Below are 13,909 nucleotides of genomic sequence, written 5' to 3' on the forward strand. Positions count from 1 at the left end.
TAAATAAATCAATAGCAAACAGCTCTCAGAATTTTTTCTCAAGCCTGGCAATATTTGTAGTTTGCATTAAAGACCTAGCTCCTGGGGCCATGTGATACATAAGAATGTTGGTTTTCATTTTTAAAAAAGTTTCTTGCCCTCATGGCTGCAGAGAAAAGCTTACAAAGGTGATCAGCGTGCAGTATAAAGATTCAAATCTGGGTGGATTTGGGTTCATTTTAAAAACCCTTCTGAGGGGAGAGACACACACACACACACACAAATCATGGTTTGTTAAGACACTCTTATGATTTGGGAGAGCTGACTCATGATTTTTGAATGGCTGGACTTAGCAATGCTGTATGAAGGAAAGATGAGCAAATGTTTGCAGAGAGATTCTCAAAAAGGGCCCTGTGGAATTGCAAAACATTATTGCTATGTAATACCAATTATGCTGGCTGACCAGCTCACATGATGTTCAGAACAGTTCCTGATGACCCTTTTGTTACAACTTTTATTAACAAAAAGTTATACTCAAAACTAGTTTTCTCCAGGATTGACTGAGTGTCAGCCACCAAACATAGATCTGAAGGGCTGTGTTTTAGGCAAACATTTCCCACCATTTCTACACCAATTCAACACCACCATTGATAGCAATATGCTGGAGTAACGTAAACAAGGTGGTGGAGTCATTTTAAATGAGTGAAATTCTGGCCCTTGTGCAGTCAATACGGATTTTGCCATTGATTTCAATGGGGCCAGGATTTCATCCTTGTTCCCTAAAGCTGCTTGGAGCACACCAAAATTATGATGTGAAAACCCTGGCATCCACAGAAGCCTTATCAATGGTAGGGCTCCCATCATGGCATGCACCAGTGTTACCAAAAACAGGAAACTGTGGGACTGGGAAATTAGATTTCATTTGTCCCTTCATGGATAATTGGAATACAATCACAATTGTCAGAACACAGTATGGTTATTATTATTATTATTTTTCTCAGGATTGCCATCATACGTGACAATGTAATACTAGACCTGTCATATCAGCACTTTCTTAATGAAAGAGAAAATATGTCAATGCTTTTCTGTCTGAAGATTAATGTATAATTGTTTCAGATTGTGATTTATGTGTGCATATCTGATGGCACAATTTGGCTTTAACATATTTTGTTTACATAAAAAGTACAGATAGAGATTTTAGCAAAAGAGAATTACAGGTCAAGAATGATAAACAGCAAGGTCTCCACCAGTGACCACTATTCTGCTGTTATAGGATCATCATGTCAACCTTTCTGTGAAAAATATTTTAAGTGCAGTACTTGTACATGAAATTTGAAAAATAAAAATACAGTAGTATATTAGCATATTTTATAACAAATAATTAAAAGCTTGTTTAAACAATGATTATTTTACAAGGGACAAATATCTAATCATATAAAACTTCTGCTTGCTTAAAACTCTTAGCAATAAGGGACTTATTCTGACTTCTTTTTTATTTGTTTTTTTGTAAGTTGTACCAAATATTTTTTCCATGTGGATCTTCTCTGTTTGAATCTATATACTTTGCGAAATAATAAAATAAAATGCAAAAGGTTGACATTATGTAGAAAATTTGGAGATATCTGTCTTTTGTTTAAACAGAACTCATGCCAGAAATTGGTATAGCAGGATAAAAAACTGCAGACCAAATATACTTTCCAGAGTATTATTCTGACAACTATAACAGTAGATGAACCAATAAAACCTGTATCAGTTATTTGACAGCAATGAGAGCTTTAATGTATTTTCATTGATGTCACTTAGAAGGAAAGTTAAATGATTAACTAGAAGGTAAAGTACAATATATGATAAAAATAAGAATAGGTACATCAACTTTCAGGCTCTATGCTCTATATTAACTGCTTCAGCAATCTTTATTTGTCTCTGGAACCACTTATTAGCCTACACAGTATATCTCAAATAATAAATGCCAGTTTATTTCTGATAACTCCTTTGTGTCCATGGAATGGTATTACAGTTTTTACTGACATCAGTGAAAGAGTATTACAGTTCCCAAGAGACTTGTAATACCCTTCAACTGACATCAGTGAAAGTTGTAATAGCCTTGTATTAATTTTACTTTAAGGTGATAGTAAATCAATAACTTAATATTTTTAACTAAATAGATTAAAAACATAAAAGAATAAAATTAAATATATACGTAATGTATGTAGCAGAGGAAATCCTTAGAGGGAACATTAGATGTTATTGGCCTCTGCTGCCATTAATAAATACTCCATTATCAAAACCTTTGAGTAAATTCTAGGCTGGTATTTTCTCCCAAGACAACTTTTATTCTATGCATAATACATGGATTTCCAATATACTTAATTAATTTGGTGTATAAAAATATTTTTAAATTCAGATGTATAATGTCAATTCATAGATTAGCTGTCACAACTGAAGAGTTTTTCTATACATACTAACTATAATCATTTCCACCTGGCACTGATATAGATCTGCCTTTCAGTAGATTTTAGCTATGGTCTGGATCGATCTTCTAAACCTCCCCATTTGGATCTCCCCTCTCCTTGGTAGAAGGGACCTCAGTTGCCTACATATTCCTGTTCCTGCTTCTCTGGATAGCACAAAAGTCTCTCTGCAGATTTGGGATCTGAGTTGAGAGAGGGGTCTGAGACTGAGCAGGACATGTCATCCCCATCTTGCTGGGGAGGAGAGGCATGCTGGAGAGTCCAGGGAAAAGGTAATACCAAATTACATCTTCCACCAAGCCCTCCTCTCCTGGAGATCCAAGAGACAGCAACAGCTTGGTTACGTCCATAATGGAGGGAAGCCACCAAGGTCCAGATTGAATACAAAGGTACAAGGTCTCCACACTATAGTCTTGGCTTTCTGCAGATCTCCCAAGATGTTCTAGGTGTGGAGGTGAGGCCCATGGCTATTTCTGATTGTGGCATGGTCAGCAACATGTAGGAGACATGCTGCTCACTGCTACCAGAAATATGGATAAGGTAGTAAGAATACTGTTGCAAGTTGCTCAAAGATTCTGTAACTTGTCATGTGCATCCTCCTATTGCAAATAGGCATGCTAGTATTGTGACAATAAACCAATGAGAGTAGGGAAGCCTAGAGCAATGCGGATAGATAAGGAGGTAAGTTGCAGAACATAACCACAGATGGATTTGGTGAAAAAATCTTCAGATGACTTTTTCCTGCTGCCTGGAAGGGCTTTAAAGGGGCTACACGGGAGCCTCATGTTAAAATGTTGGTTACTTTCTATGTTTAAAAAGACTGGCAGTCTTTATATTAAGGAATGTACATCACTTTAAAGATGATCTGTTATCAGTTATTGTATCTAATGTCCCACAATGCACTTCCATCAAGTAAATGGAGGACACACTTTGCCCCTTATTTCAGCAATAATTGTGCAAAAGATCATGCACTGTGATTCAAATGTATGATTTTGTACTGAGTATGATTTTGCACCATGAATAAAACATTGTTGAATGATGTCCTTTAAAAATAGATTTGTGCTATATTTTACATAAGTTATCCTTTATGTTTGAAACTCAGTAGTCACCTATTATTGCTTCTCTGTTGTACTTGTAATACGTAGAACCATTGGAAATGAATCAGATTGGTTTCATTTCCCCTGCTACTCACACATGGAGCAAAGCAGCAGAAAGAGCAGGAGATGGTAGCAGCTGGTAATAGGAGAGGCAAAACCAGAGAAGACGCTAACAAGGAGAGAAGAGGAGTAGCAGGAAACAGGGAAAGCTGCCAACCCTTCTTCCACCAGAGCTACCCCTCCCCTGCTGTAGGAAGCTCTGTCTCTTTTGCTGTACTCATGTGAGAGAGCAGGAAAAGGGCCAGAAACATTTTCCCTGAAGAACTTTGCCAAGTGAGGGAAGAAAAAAGTTGGGACAACTTCCTGGTAGGAGAAGAGGGGAAGAACATTAAGGGATAGCAGCAGTTTGGGGGAAAGAATGGAGGAGGAACAACCATCAAGAGATGGAGAAGTTCATATCACATGTCCTCTCCCAGCAAGAAGTTTGTAAGTAGAAAAGGGCCACAGGGATGATGGTCAGCTCTGAGGATAATCTGGATGACCAGTTTTTGACTGGTGAGGGATTGTCAGATGCTGGACTCAGGGAAGAAAAATCAGAACTAGGAGAGGATTGAAAGTGCTGTTAGGAATCAATAAGTGTTGATTACCAGGTTGTGACTGGAGAGTGAAATTGAAAACTGCTAGCTGCTGGACTGTATCAGAAGCTAAGAGAGATTAATTTCTGGAAGACCCTGGATTTAGACATTGGAAGCACATCACTGGCTTGCACATTTTTCTGGCTATGACCACTCTTTGTTACAATAGTAGGCCCAGTGTGTAAAGTCCGTACTATGCTATGGATTTTTAAACCTGGAGCATCGCCTTTTTTTTTAAGTATGTACCCTCAAGAATGTTTACTCTAGAGAAGAACCTAAAGTCTAAAGTAGTCCATGTACCTACAGTTTTCAATATTGTTTCAACACAGACACTTTAATTTTTTCTGTCTTGATTTTAAATCAGAAATATCAAACATCAGCTTCAGCTTTTTCTAAAATTCTAAGATTGATATAGCCATGCGTGAAATACTATTGAGAACTCTAGCAGTAGAAACCTTTTCTGTGGGTGAGCTTTATTGGTGAGCTTTATTGGTGTCCTATCACAGGAAAGGTAGATCAAGGAAGAGGGAGGGGGGCAAGGAGAGAGAGAGAGAGAGAGAGAGTTTGAAGCTCTGAAGGACAAAGTAAACTTGAAAAAAGGCAAAGAATGAAATGGCTGCAAAGAGAAAAACAAGAAGAAATGGGGAAGATTGAACAGGTACAAGAGGCAACTGGAAGGCAATACAAGGAAAAAGTAATTTTGAAAAGTGAGGGAGTTGGAAGATCTGTGAAAACAAGACAAACAAAAGAAGATATAATATGGATGAAGTAAGATGAAAAAAGGATGTATGGGCCAGAGTGGCATTTTATTTCTTCTTTGCATTAAGTTTGACGTGTTATGTTAAAAATGTACAATAACACTATAATCAGAATTCTGGTTTTTGTCCTGCTCTCACCAGAATGTAGACCACAATGACTTATACTTTATTTTATCTTACATGCAATTAAGTCTGTGATGCAAACTGGTTCAGGCCAGGAAATTGCAAATCAGGACTGATGTTCTATGCTTAACACATCCCATAGGCAACCTAAATACATAAAAGAAATGCTTAAAGAGCAACATCAGCCTTAATTTTCAATTGCCTTGCTTCTGACAGTTTGTTAAATATGTATTTTAATTATTTAAAAAACACTTATGTACACATTTATACAGAACAGTTCTTCAACCCATCATTTCAAACCACATTAATATATCTTAAACTCTTTGTAATATGTCTGTTAGCTACATAATGTATTTAGACCATTTTTAAATGTACATTTTAACTTTTTAAGACAACCCAGCTTGATAGCTAAAAACTAAGCATATTTATATTTTTTTGAAATAAAAAACACAAGGACCAAATTCTGCAGTTCTTTTCCAGACTCTGTCGTGCAAAATTCCCACTATGGCAGATTTGTTTTCCGTGAGTTTTTCCTGAATAAGGAATGAGTAAGGACTGCATAAATAAGATAAGCAGCATTTGGTTCTATAATTATTTAAATTGTTTGGTAGGGTTCCTTATGGCAGTTATGTACTATCCTATCAAAAGTACCCTTCTTTTCAAAATTTAGTATCTGAGGTACTTCAAATCCTTTATTTTTAGAACAGTGAAAGCAATATATAGGCTAGGAGTTCACCAACTCTAACTTATTTTACATTAAACTTGTGTTGGGTGATTGAAAGTTGTTTTTCTTTTTAATTAAAAAAGCTTTGTTTTAATGGCTGGTATATTTATGCCAAGATTGAGTTTAGAATATTTATTGCCCTGTTACTAGCCTCTGAGATCATACATTGTTATCATTTAGTGGTTTACTCAACTGTTTGAAGTCAATGAAGTAAGTATTGATTAAATCTGAGGTTCCCAATTATAATCCTTCACCCATGTATCACATCCTTCCCAAGCACAATGAGGGGGCTCAGCCACCTCTGCAGCAGTGATCCTACTTATCCCAGAGCCTATGGAGTGCTTTTGATGGGTTCATAGGTCCATGCAGGAAGAGAAAGCAAGAAGTGGATGGGGATGAGGAAAGAGTGGTCAGGCCATGAATACCATCCACACATCAGCCCTAAGAAGATCATGGTGAAAAGACTATTCTACTAAGCCCCCTGAATGATGATGATCTCCTTTTAAGTGTGGCTTCTTGGGCAGCTGCCAACTGCCAAACATTCTGTTCTAAGGGAGCTATGTTACTGAGATAGGGAAAGGGCCACCAGTGCACAGAGCTGGAATGAAAGCACAGGGCCCCTGTGCAGATGGTCCCAACCTCCTGCTGATTACCTGGGATCCATATGTGCTGGAGAATCATGCTTTCATCTTACCCCACATAAGGATGGTGGGTAACCCCACCAGCTTTGTGATATCTTTGAGGAGAACTGTGCAGGTACTTTTTTCTCTTTAAACACTCTCTGATGGGGTACAACAATCAGACCCTGAATAAGGACTTCAGGATTTGGCCTATTATGATTTCCAGTATGAAAAAAAATATTATACCATCATAAGAAAAGGCACCATGAAAAGATAACTCAAAATATATTGGTCTTGCCTGAGGGTGGTGATGGTGGTGGGGAAACACTAATAGAAACAACAAAACTCACAAGAAAAAGTGTAAAATGGAGTATCTACCAAAATATATAATTTATTTTCTTTATTAGTTTGTTTGTTCTATTAATTATTATTTCTTTTCAAGTACTGTGGTAACAAATATTCAAAAGCATAGTCAGACCTTTAAAGTAAATTGCATTGGTTAGAGGAATTGAATTTTATTAATAACTGCAAAAAAGAGAAGGTAATTAAAAAGGTTTCTTGTGGTTTGAAAATCCCTTCCAAATATTCATTAAACATTTAAGCGACTAAATTTGCAGAATATGTTCCTGACATTGGCACTGGTTCTGTGGTATTTCTCTCATCACATGGAAATACTGTGTGTTATGCAGAGTGCATTCATGCATAAACAATATAATTTTCATAAATTAAAATCTCCCCCGCAGAAGGAACATCTGTGCCTGCCTTTGAATAAAAGATGGTGGTAAGTGAGTTGCCCCTTGACTGACTAGAAGAATCCTTATGTTTAAGAAGAAGACATATAACCAAGAGGCATGCAAACCTAGGTCAGATTTTTTTAAATTTTGTCTTAAAAATTGTCATTCAGCGTTTCCCCTTAGGTTATTCAGAAGTATATTTAGCTATCTTTTCTGTCTAGGAAAGAGCAATGGAGTACTTGAAAAGTTGTTCTCTAATGATTGTTTTTCTTTTCACTCAGCAACAGTTTCTAGACTGCAGAGCAACACACTTTATCCAACTACAGCCAAATGAATTTGAGTTGCTGCAAAGTGAATCAGCTCGCCTGGCAATTAACTTTCAGTGTGTTTGTTTTTAGGCCAAAAGACTGGCAATAAACACATTGCAAATATAAATATTTGGTTCTTTGATTTTTGTTTTTACCATAAAGCACCTTTTGAAATAGGAGATAATAATAAGATCAGACCTGCCAAGTTTCACTCATTCAGAAGAAAGCTCATTCATTTGGGATTCATTTTAAGGCACTTTATAAAGTATCTCCCACTTGTGATGAAGGACTTTTGTACAATGTGTTTCAAGGAGACATTTAAAAGGTCACTCATTTCATTTGCACCAGTCTGTGATAAACCTGTTGATAATTTCATTTCTAGATTGTTCATGGTCATTAGGTTATTCAGGTTTCTCTGGCAATTTATGTCTGTAGGTTTCTACAGCCCCAGGAGGCCACTGAAGATTAAGAATTAAAGGACCATATGTTTCATGTCTCGAAAGAAGGAGAACAGTGTCTGGTGAACTGGTCGTGTCAGGACCATGGCCTTGGTTAGAGAAAAACAACAACTGTGTGGCTGCTAAGGAGAATAATGAAACACTGCTGAGGGTTGGGGCGAAGGGATGGTGCCAAAATAGCATTCTCCAGATACTTCATTCTTAGCCACTACCTCTGTGGCGGAGGTGAGAGCCAAGACCTTCCAGAGTGGAGCGAGCAATTAGTTCTAGAGACTTCTGAGCTGGGGCCAAACTCAGGAAGAGCCTGCCCAATGGCTCAAGAGAGGTATGGCCATAAGAGGTGGGGCCCATGGGAGCCAATCGTAGGCTAGTACCTGCTGCCGGGAAAAGACCCTGGCGGAGAAGCACATTCTAATGAACAAATAGTTGGACCATAAATGGTCAATTCTTCCCATATTGTGGGCAAACAACTTTGGATAACTCGCTTTTTATGTACCACTTAGGGAATCCTTAATGAGTCAGAATTAATCCTTTAATGACTGGTTCACTTTAACTACATTAGTGATTGCTGAATCACTTTCTATTTGAAAATAATGACTAAGATGTATACTTTCCCTCAGGGCTCTCACTGAGCACCAGGAAAATCTTAAAGTATTAAAGTATTAAAAACCAAGGGAAGATGGATACATGAAGATGCTTCCTGAGGTTTAAAGAAATCCACTCCAACTCTCAACCCTGCTGTGTTGTGACAAGGATTAAAAAATGGAGAGTAGAGGCAAATTTTGCAAGTTCTTGGTAGCCCACAAATGTTAACACTTCTGTCTTTTTTTTTAATGTGAAGGGTCACATCAGTCACAAAGAGTACACAAAAGTCAAAACCAGCAACCTGAAGTTAAAAACTCAAATTCAGACATCTTCATATTACCCAAAAAATTGTACTACATTTCTATTTACATCCTTTGAAATTAAACAATTAGACAAGCAATACAAAACAGTGTAGTTTTACAGTAAACAAAACAAAAAATAAAAACAAAGAAAGAATCCAGGACTTTGCTTTTGAGTCCGTTTTATTCTACAAATAATAAATGTTGCACCTTTCATGAGCTATCCAAGTAAAACAATAATCCCATAGGAATTACTTACACTAAGAAAAAAATAACATATTAAGAGAAATGCAACATTCGATCAAATGTCCAATACTATGTTGTTGCAAATGGATGAATGTTTCTAAAATCCCAGTGTGCATTACAGTCATAATATACAGGATTACAAACAAAATTACAGTACAGATTGATTCCAGTTGAACCAGCATTACATTTCAGACAGCACTTATTCTGGACTGCATTGTACATGCAATAGCTATTGTTCTAATTACGGGTTAAATGGTTTGAATTTGTTTTAAGCTACTGTACTAATTGACTACAATAGGTATATATAGCCCAACGTTAACATCCGGATTAGTTTTAGGCTCCAATTCATAATATGAGTATGTGACAAACCACCGATTGTGCGAATATGTATAAAATCATGCATTTATATTGTCTGGAAACATTAATATTTTCAAATTCTCTTCAAAATTACGGAATGCAAAGGGGTTCAAAGACTTAAAAGAAACAGTGCAAATTGTATGTGATAGTCAAGCAGCTTTTGATTCTAGAAGGGTGTTGGCATTTGCTTATAATATTTATATACAAGTTTGTGCAAGTAATGTGTTGAATTGACATGTTTTAATAGAAAATAAGTATCTCGTTCTTATATCCTCTCAAGAATTAGAGATCTGGTTCTAATTGTAAGGGGGGGACATAAATTCATGGGAAAGAAATTGCCAGGACTGTGCATTTTGTTAGCGATTTGAAAAGAAAGAAGTGCTAAGGCAACATAACTTTTCTAAGCACTTTTCTGCTGGTTTAAATTAGTTAAATTATTTTGTATAAATTAGATATAATTCTACTTTTCCGATATGTATAAAAATTGATGAAGCTGCATGGTTTAAAATAGGAAATCCACGTTATAAAAAGTCATTAAAAATTCTGTACAAAATCACAACAAAATAAATTCAGCATGGGAAAGGTAACAAGTAGTAAAATGTTGGTTGAAAAATATAGATTTATATATATTTTGTAATTGGCCCATTACTAGTTTAAAAATTGCATAGATCCTAATTATTGCTTGTGATTTTGTTATCCCGATCAGATAATTAAAACGATCTGAATACCCCCTACACCAAATTTACAGTGTAGTTTTCAAGAGCTATTAGAAAATAATACAGAAGGTGAACAGGAACTTTGCATCCCGGTTTCACCTAAAGGCAGAAACGACAATAAATACATATATCACTCGAATCTTGGAGTATTTGCACTTCGCAGCAGTGGTACCCAAAGGGCTGCCCTTTGTAAACAAGTCAGTCACTGTACATACAGTCGATTTGTTTCCTTCTCTGTGGTGACGCTGATGCGCTTTGAAGGGTTAATCGTGAAAGATGGCATTGAGCTGGGCACTCATGACTCGTTCGTGATGGGAATGGCTCTCATAGGGCATAATGTTGTCCATGGGGATCTCACAGCGAGAGGCAGAGCCAGAGAAGATTGATCCGTGGCCTGAGGCTCCTGCCAGAGTAGCTGCGGGATAGTGCATGGTAAAGGCATAATTTTTATCGAACTCGTTGGAAGGTTCATGTTTGAAAGAGAAGTTCCCATTGATGCTGAGGGGCGGGCTGAGGGGTCCGTCAAAGGAAGGGCTGGTGCAATCAGTGAGGGTGCTTTCAAAAAATGGCTCCAGAGTAGCCCCAAACGAGTGCGGAGGCTTCACGTGGAAGATATGGGAGCTGTCCATGGTGCCATAGGGCGGACTGGGAAGACCCGGGGACTGGTAGGCGTAAGGGTGCACTGGGAAGGAAGCACTGGCCGGCTGCATGTGGGGCGGCATGTCTTGGTTCTGCTCGGGAAGGAAAGTCCTGGGGTTGAGCTGGAGGCAGCCGGCTACTAAGTTGGTAGTGGGTTGGGACAAGCCCTTGCACAGGGTCTGTACAAATGAAACGAGGTCCGGGCTCTTGCCGGAGCGCAGGATCTCGGAGAGCGCCCAGATATAGTTCTTAGCCAAGCGCAGGGTCTCGATCTTGGAGAGCTTCTGCGTCTTGGAGTAACAGGGCACCACCTTGCGCAGGTTGTCCAGAGCCGCGTTCAGCCCGTGCATGCGGTTCCGCTCCCGGGCATTAGCCTTCATGCGCCTCAGCTTGAACCTCTCCATGCGCGCCTTAGTCATCTTCTTCTTCTTGGGACCCCGTCTTTTGGGCTTTTGATCATCGTCTTCTTCCTCTTCCTCTTCTTCCTCCTCTTCCTCTAAGTCGTCGTCTTCATCCTCCTCCTCGCCATTTCTCAGCGAGTCCTCTTCGGTCTCGGCTTGCATGGCTTCGAGATCCTCCTCCTTCTTGTCCACCTCGTGTTCCTCGTCCTGAGAGCTGAGGCACTCATCGGTCCAGCTCGGGGGACCCTGGGGCTGGGGCTCCCCCATCAGCCCGCTCTCGCTGTACGATTTGGTCATTTTTGAAGTCCTGCATTTAAGAGGGGACGAAAAGAGAAGAAACACTTTAAACAGAAGAAACACAACCCTCCTCCCACAGCCGTCCCTCTCTCTTTCCATATATACAAAATGTGTGTGGGGGTGTACAAAGGCATTATGTTTTCCCCAAAATAAGAAATTAAACTTTTAATTGTGCCTGCGCTTCTCGCTTATAATTGTATTTATGTTCCAATGCCATTATGTAACTTGCTAATATTAGCGGGGAATATAAATGGATTATGCAGAAGAAAATGTGACTGACATAATCGGAGTACATGAAGCGGTTTTGTGAACGTTTGCAGATTCTACGGGAAAAAAAGTTGTAAACAAAGATCCAGTAACCACAGGTTTTATTCATTTTCTTGCTCTCCTTTTCCTCCCACCGCCTCCCTATAGTAGCTGCAATTCCCCCCCTGGTACTATAGCCAGAATGCAATCTCCAGAACTGTTCAGAGCCAAGCAAGGCTCAGCTCTCCAGATGGGGGATCAGGTGTGACACTCTCTCTAAAAAACTGTCCGCCTGAAAACTACTGGTTCCTTTCATCTCAGGATTCTCAAAGTTCCGCTGAGCCCTTTCACAAAGAGATGAAACCGAGCATCATTCGCAGAACGGCAGCGTTCCATGCTGGCAAAGTCTCTGCCGAGGGGAACGCAAGGGCGTCAGTGCAACAATTGAATGAGTGCAGTGCTGTGAGTGGCTTCTGAAGCCTTGGGTATCTCCGACACTGTAACAGGTAGCAGCTCTTGCAGTTCCTGCGCGCTTTTCTCTCTCTCCTCTCCAAACTCTTCACCACTTACCTAAACGAACCTCCAAGCCCGATTTACCCTACAGCAGCTTTACCATAAATTGCAGCGGTATTTCTTCCAACGTCTTCTCCCAACAACCCTCTCTGCTTATGGGAAATAATACCCTTCTCATTCAAACCTTTTGACCATCAAGTCCATTCTGTAATTAACTCCCCGTATGACCTCTAGTCCCACTACCCCTCAAAAATATAAGTGGTAAATTACAAAACAGACGGAAAACAATGATATTCAGACCAAATTTACACTGGGGCTTGAGGAAGAGGAGGAATACCAACTAAATATGTGAAAAAATTAATCGGGGTTGTTTTTTTTAAACCCCAGGTTCCCATAATCGCAATCTGGGGAAATAATGTTTTAGAATGAAACACACTGAGCTACTGGGGCATTACACTGTTTCCGTTGTAGGCAGATTAAAAAACTACATTAAACACCCACACATTGTAGCTGGATACAGCTGCAGGTATCTGTACTGCAATTCTGTTTCGGAGGAGAAAATCGGGGGTTATAATTACCTTCTTTTTTTTAGCGTGTCCTTTGCAGTGATGGTCTCATAACCCTGTTACTCCTGGAGAGCTCTCCTGTGTGAGGGTGTTTTCTCTTTTTTCTAGGGGCTGGGTGCAGGACGCGCAGGTTATATAGCGGGGCCAGCGACGCTAAAGGAGAGGGAGGGGTAGAGGGGATCTAGGCGCTCGCTGTTAATAGCCTATAGCGCCTGCGCCCCTGGTGCTGCCTGGTAAACCCCTCCTCCCTCCTCTTTCCCCTCCTCTCTCAGCTTTCCCCGGCACGCGCCATATGGTAGTCCACGTCAGGCAAAGGGTCCGGGCTGCTCACGTGACCTGCCCATTTTGTATTCAGCGGAGCTCTCGATTCCAGCCCTTTGTGGCCAAAAGAAAGTGGCCATCTGTCGCCAGTGAGAGACTCTGCGGACCTGTTTGTACCCGCAGGAGAGATTAACCCTTTCGCCGCTGGGAAGGGGAGCACTTTCCTGGCGCTGCTGTTGTTGCTCTGGGATTTGTGTGTTTTTGGTTTTTTTTTTTTTGAAGAGAAGAAATTTCCAGTAGAGTTGGTTAGCAGGGACGGGGAACAGATCCACTGAGGTTTCAGCATGTACATATCCTCTTTTCACGGTAATTGTTACTATCTCCTAGTCTGGTGCCTTCAACCCCACTCCTCACCTCTGCCCCGAGAGTGGGCGTTTGCAGTTTCTCCACTTTCCCAGTGAAGGCACCTTTTAGCATTTTCCTTCCTTAGTATATTTGTTTTCCTCACTGGAAACACAGTTGAGCAACTTTTAAAGATCTTGTAGACATTAAATGTCAATTATTGCAATGTCACACTCACCTAAACAGCTCAAAACTTGATTTCCTGAAGACCAGAAATTCTTTTCAGGCACTTTTCATCCAGTCCTGTGCTCTTGTTCACACCCCCACACAGATTCACACAAACAAACGCACATTTTGATGATATATTTCACTATCGGAGTGTCATTGCCTTCGGTTATCATCCAGGCATATATCTTTTTATCTATATAAAAGGCCACGTGCTAGGTCGGGTTGTACATTTCCTTGAAAGTATTACACAGTCTCCTTTGTATGTGTCATGAACCAAGCTTTGCATGTTTAAGTAGAATTTAACTT

At 39.6% G+C, this 13,909-nt stretch overlaps 1 protein-coding gene across 1 annotated transcript; it reads right to left on the reverse strand.

Moving 5' to 3' along the window:
• Positions 1-9,269: 9,269 nt before the first annotated feature.
• NEUROD1 (neuronal differentiation 1) lies at positions 9,270-12,938 on the reverse strand. Its single transcript, XM_007069766.3, has 2 exons — positions 12,785-12,938; positions 9,270-11,457 (listed from the first exon to the last, which is right to left on the reverse strand). Exon 2 carries the CDS (start codon positions 11,445-11,447, stop codon positions 10,374-10,376), a length of 1,074 nt encoding a protein of 357 aa, XP_007069828.1. The 5' UTR covers positions 11,448-11,457; positions 12,785-12,938; the 3' UTR covers positions 9,270-10,373.
• Between the last annotated feature and the right edge of the window lie 971 nt (positions 12,939-13,909).

The sequence above is a fragment of the Chelonia mydas genome, chromosome 11, assembly GCF_015237465.2.
Source record: "Chelonia mydas isolate rCheMyd1 chromosome 11, rCheMyd1.pri.v2, whole genome shotgun sequence".
Classification (NCBI taxonomy): Eukaryota; Metazoa; Chordata; order Testudines; family Cheloniidae; genus Chelonia; species Chelonia mydas.

Coding starts and splice junctions, on each gene's coding strand:
- NEUROD1 (XM_007069766.3), bottom strand. CDS start 11,447: ATGACCAAATCGTACAGCGAGAGCGGGCTGATGGGGGAGCCCCAGCCC.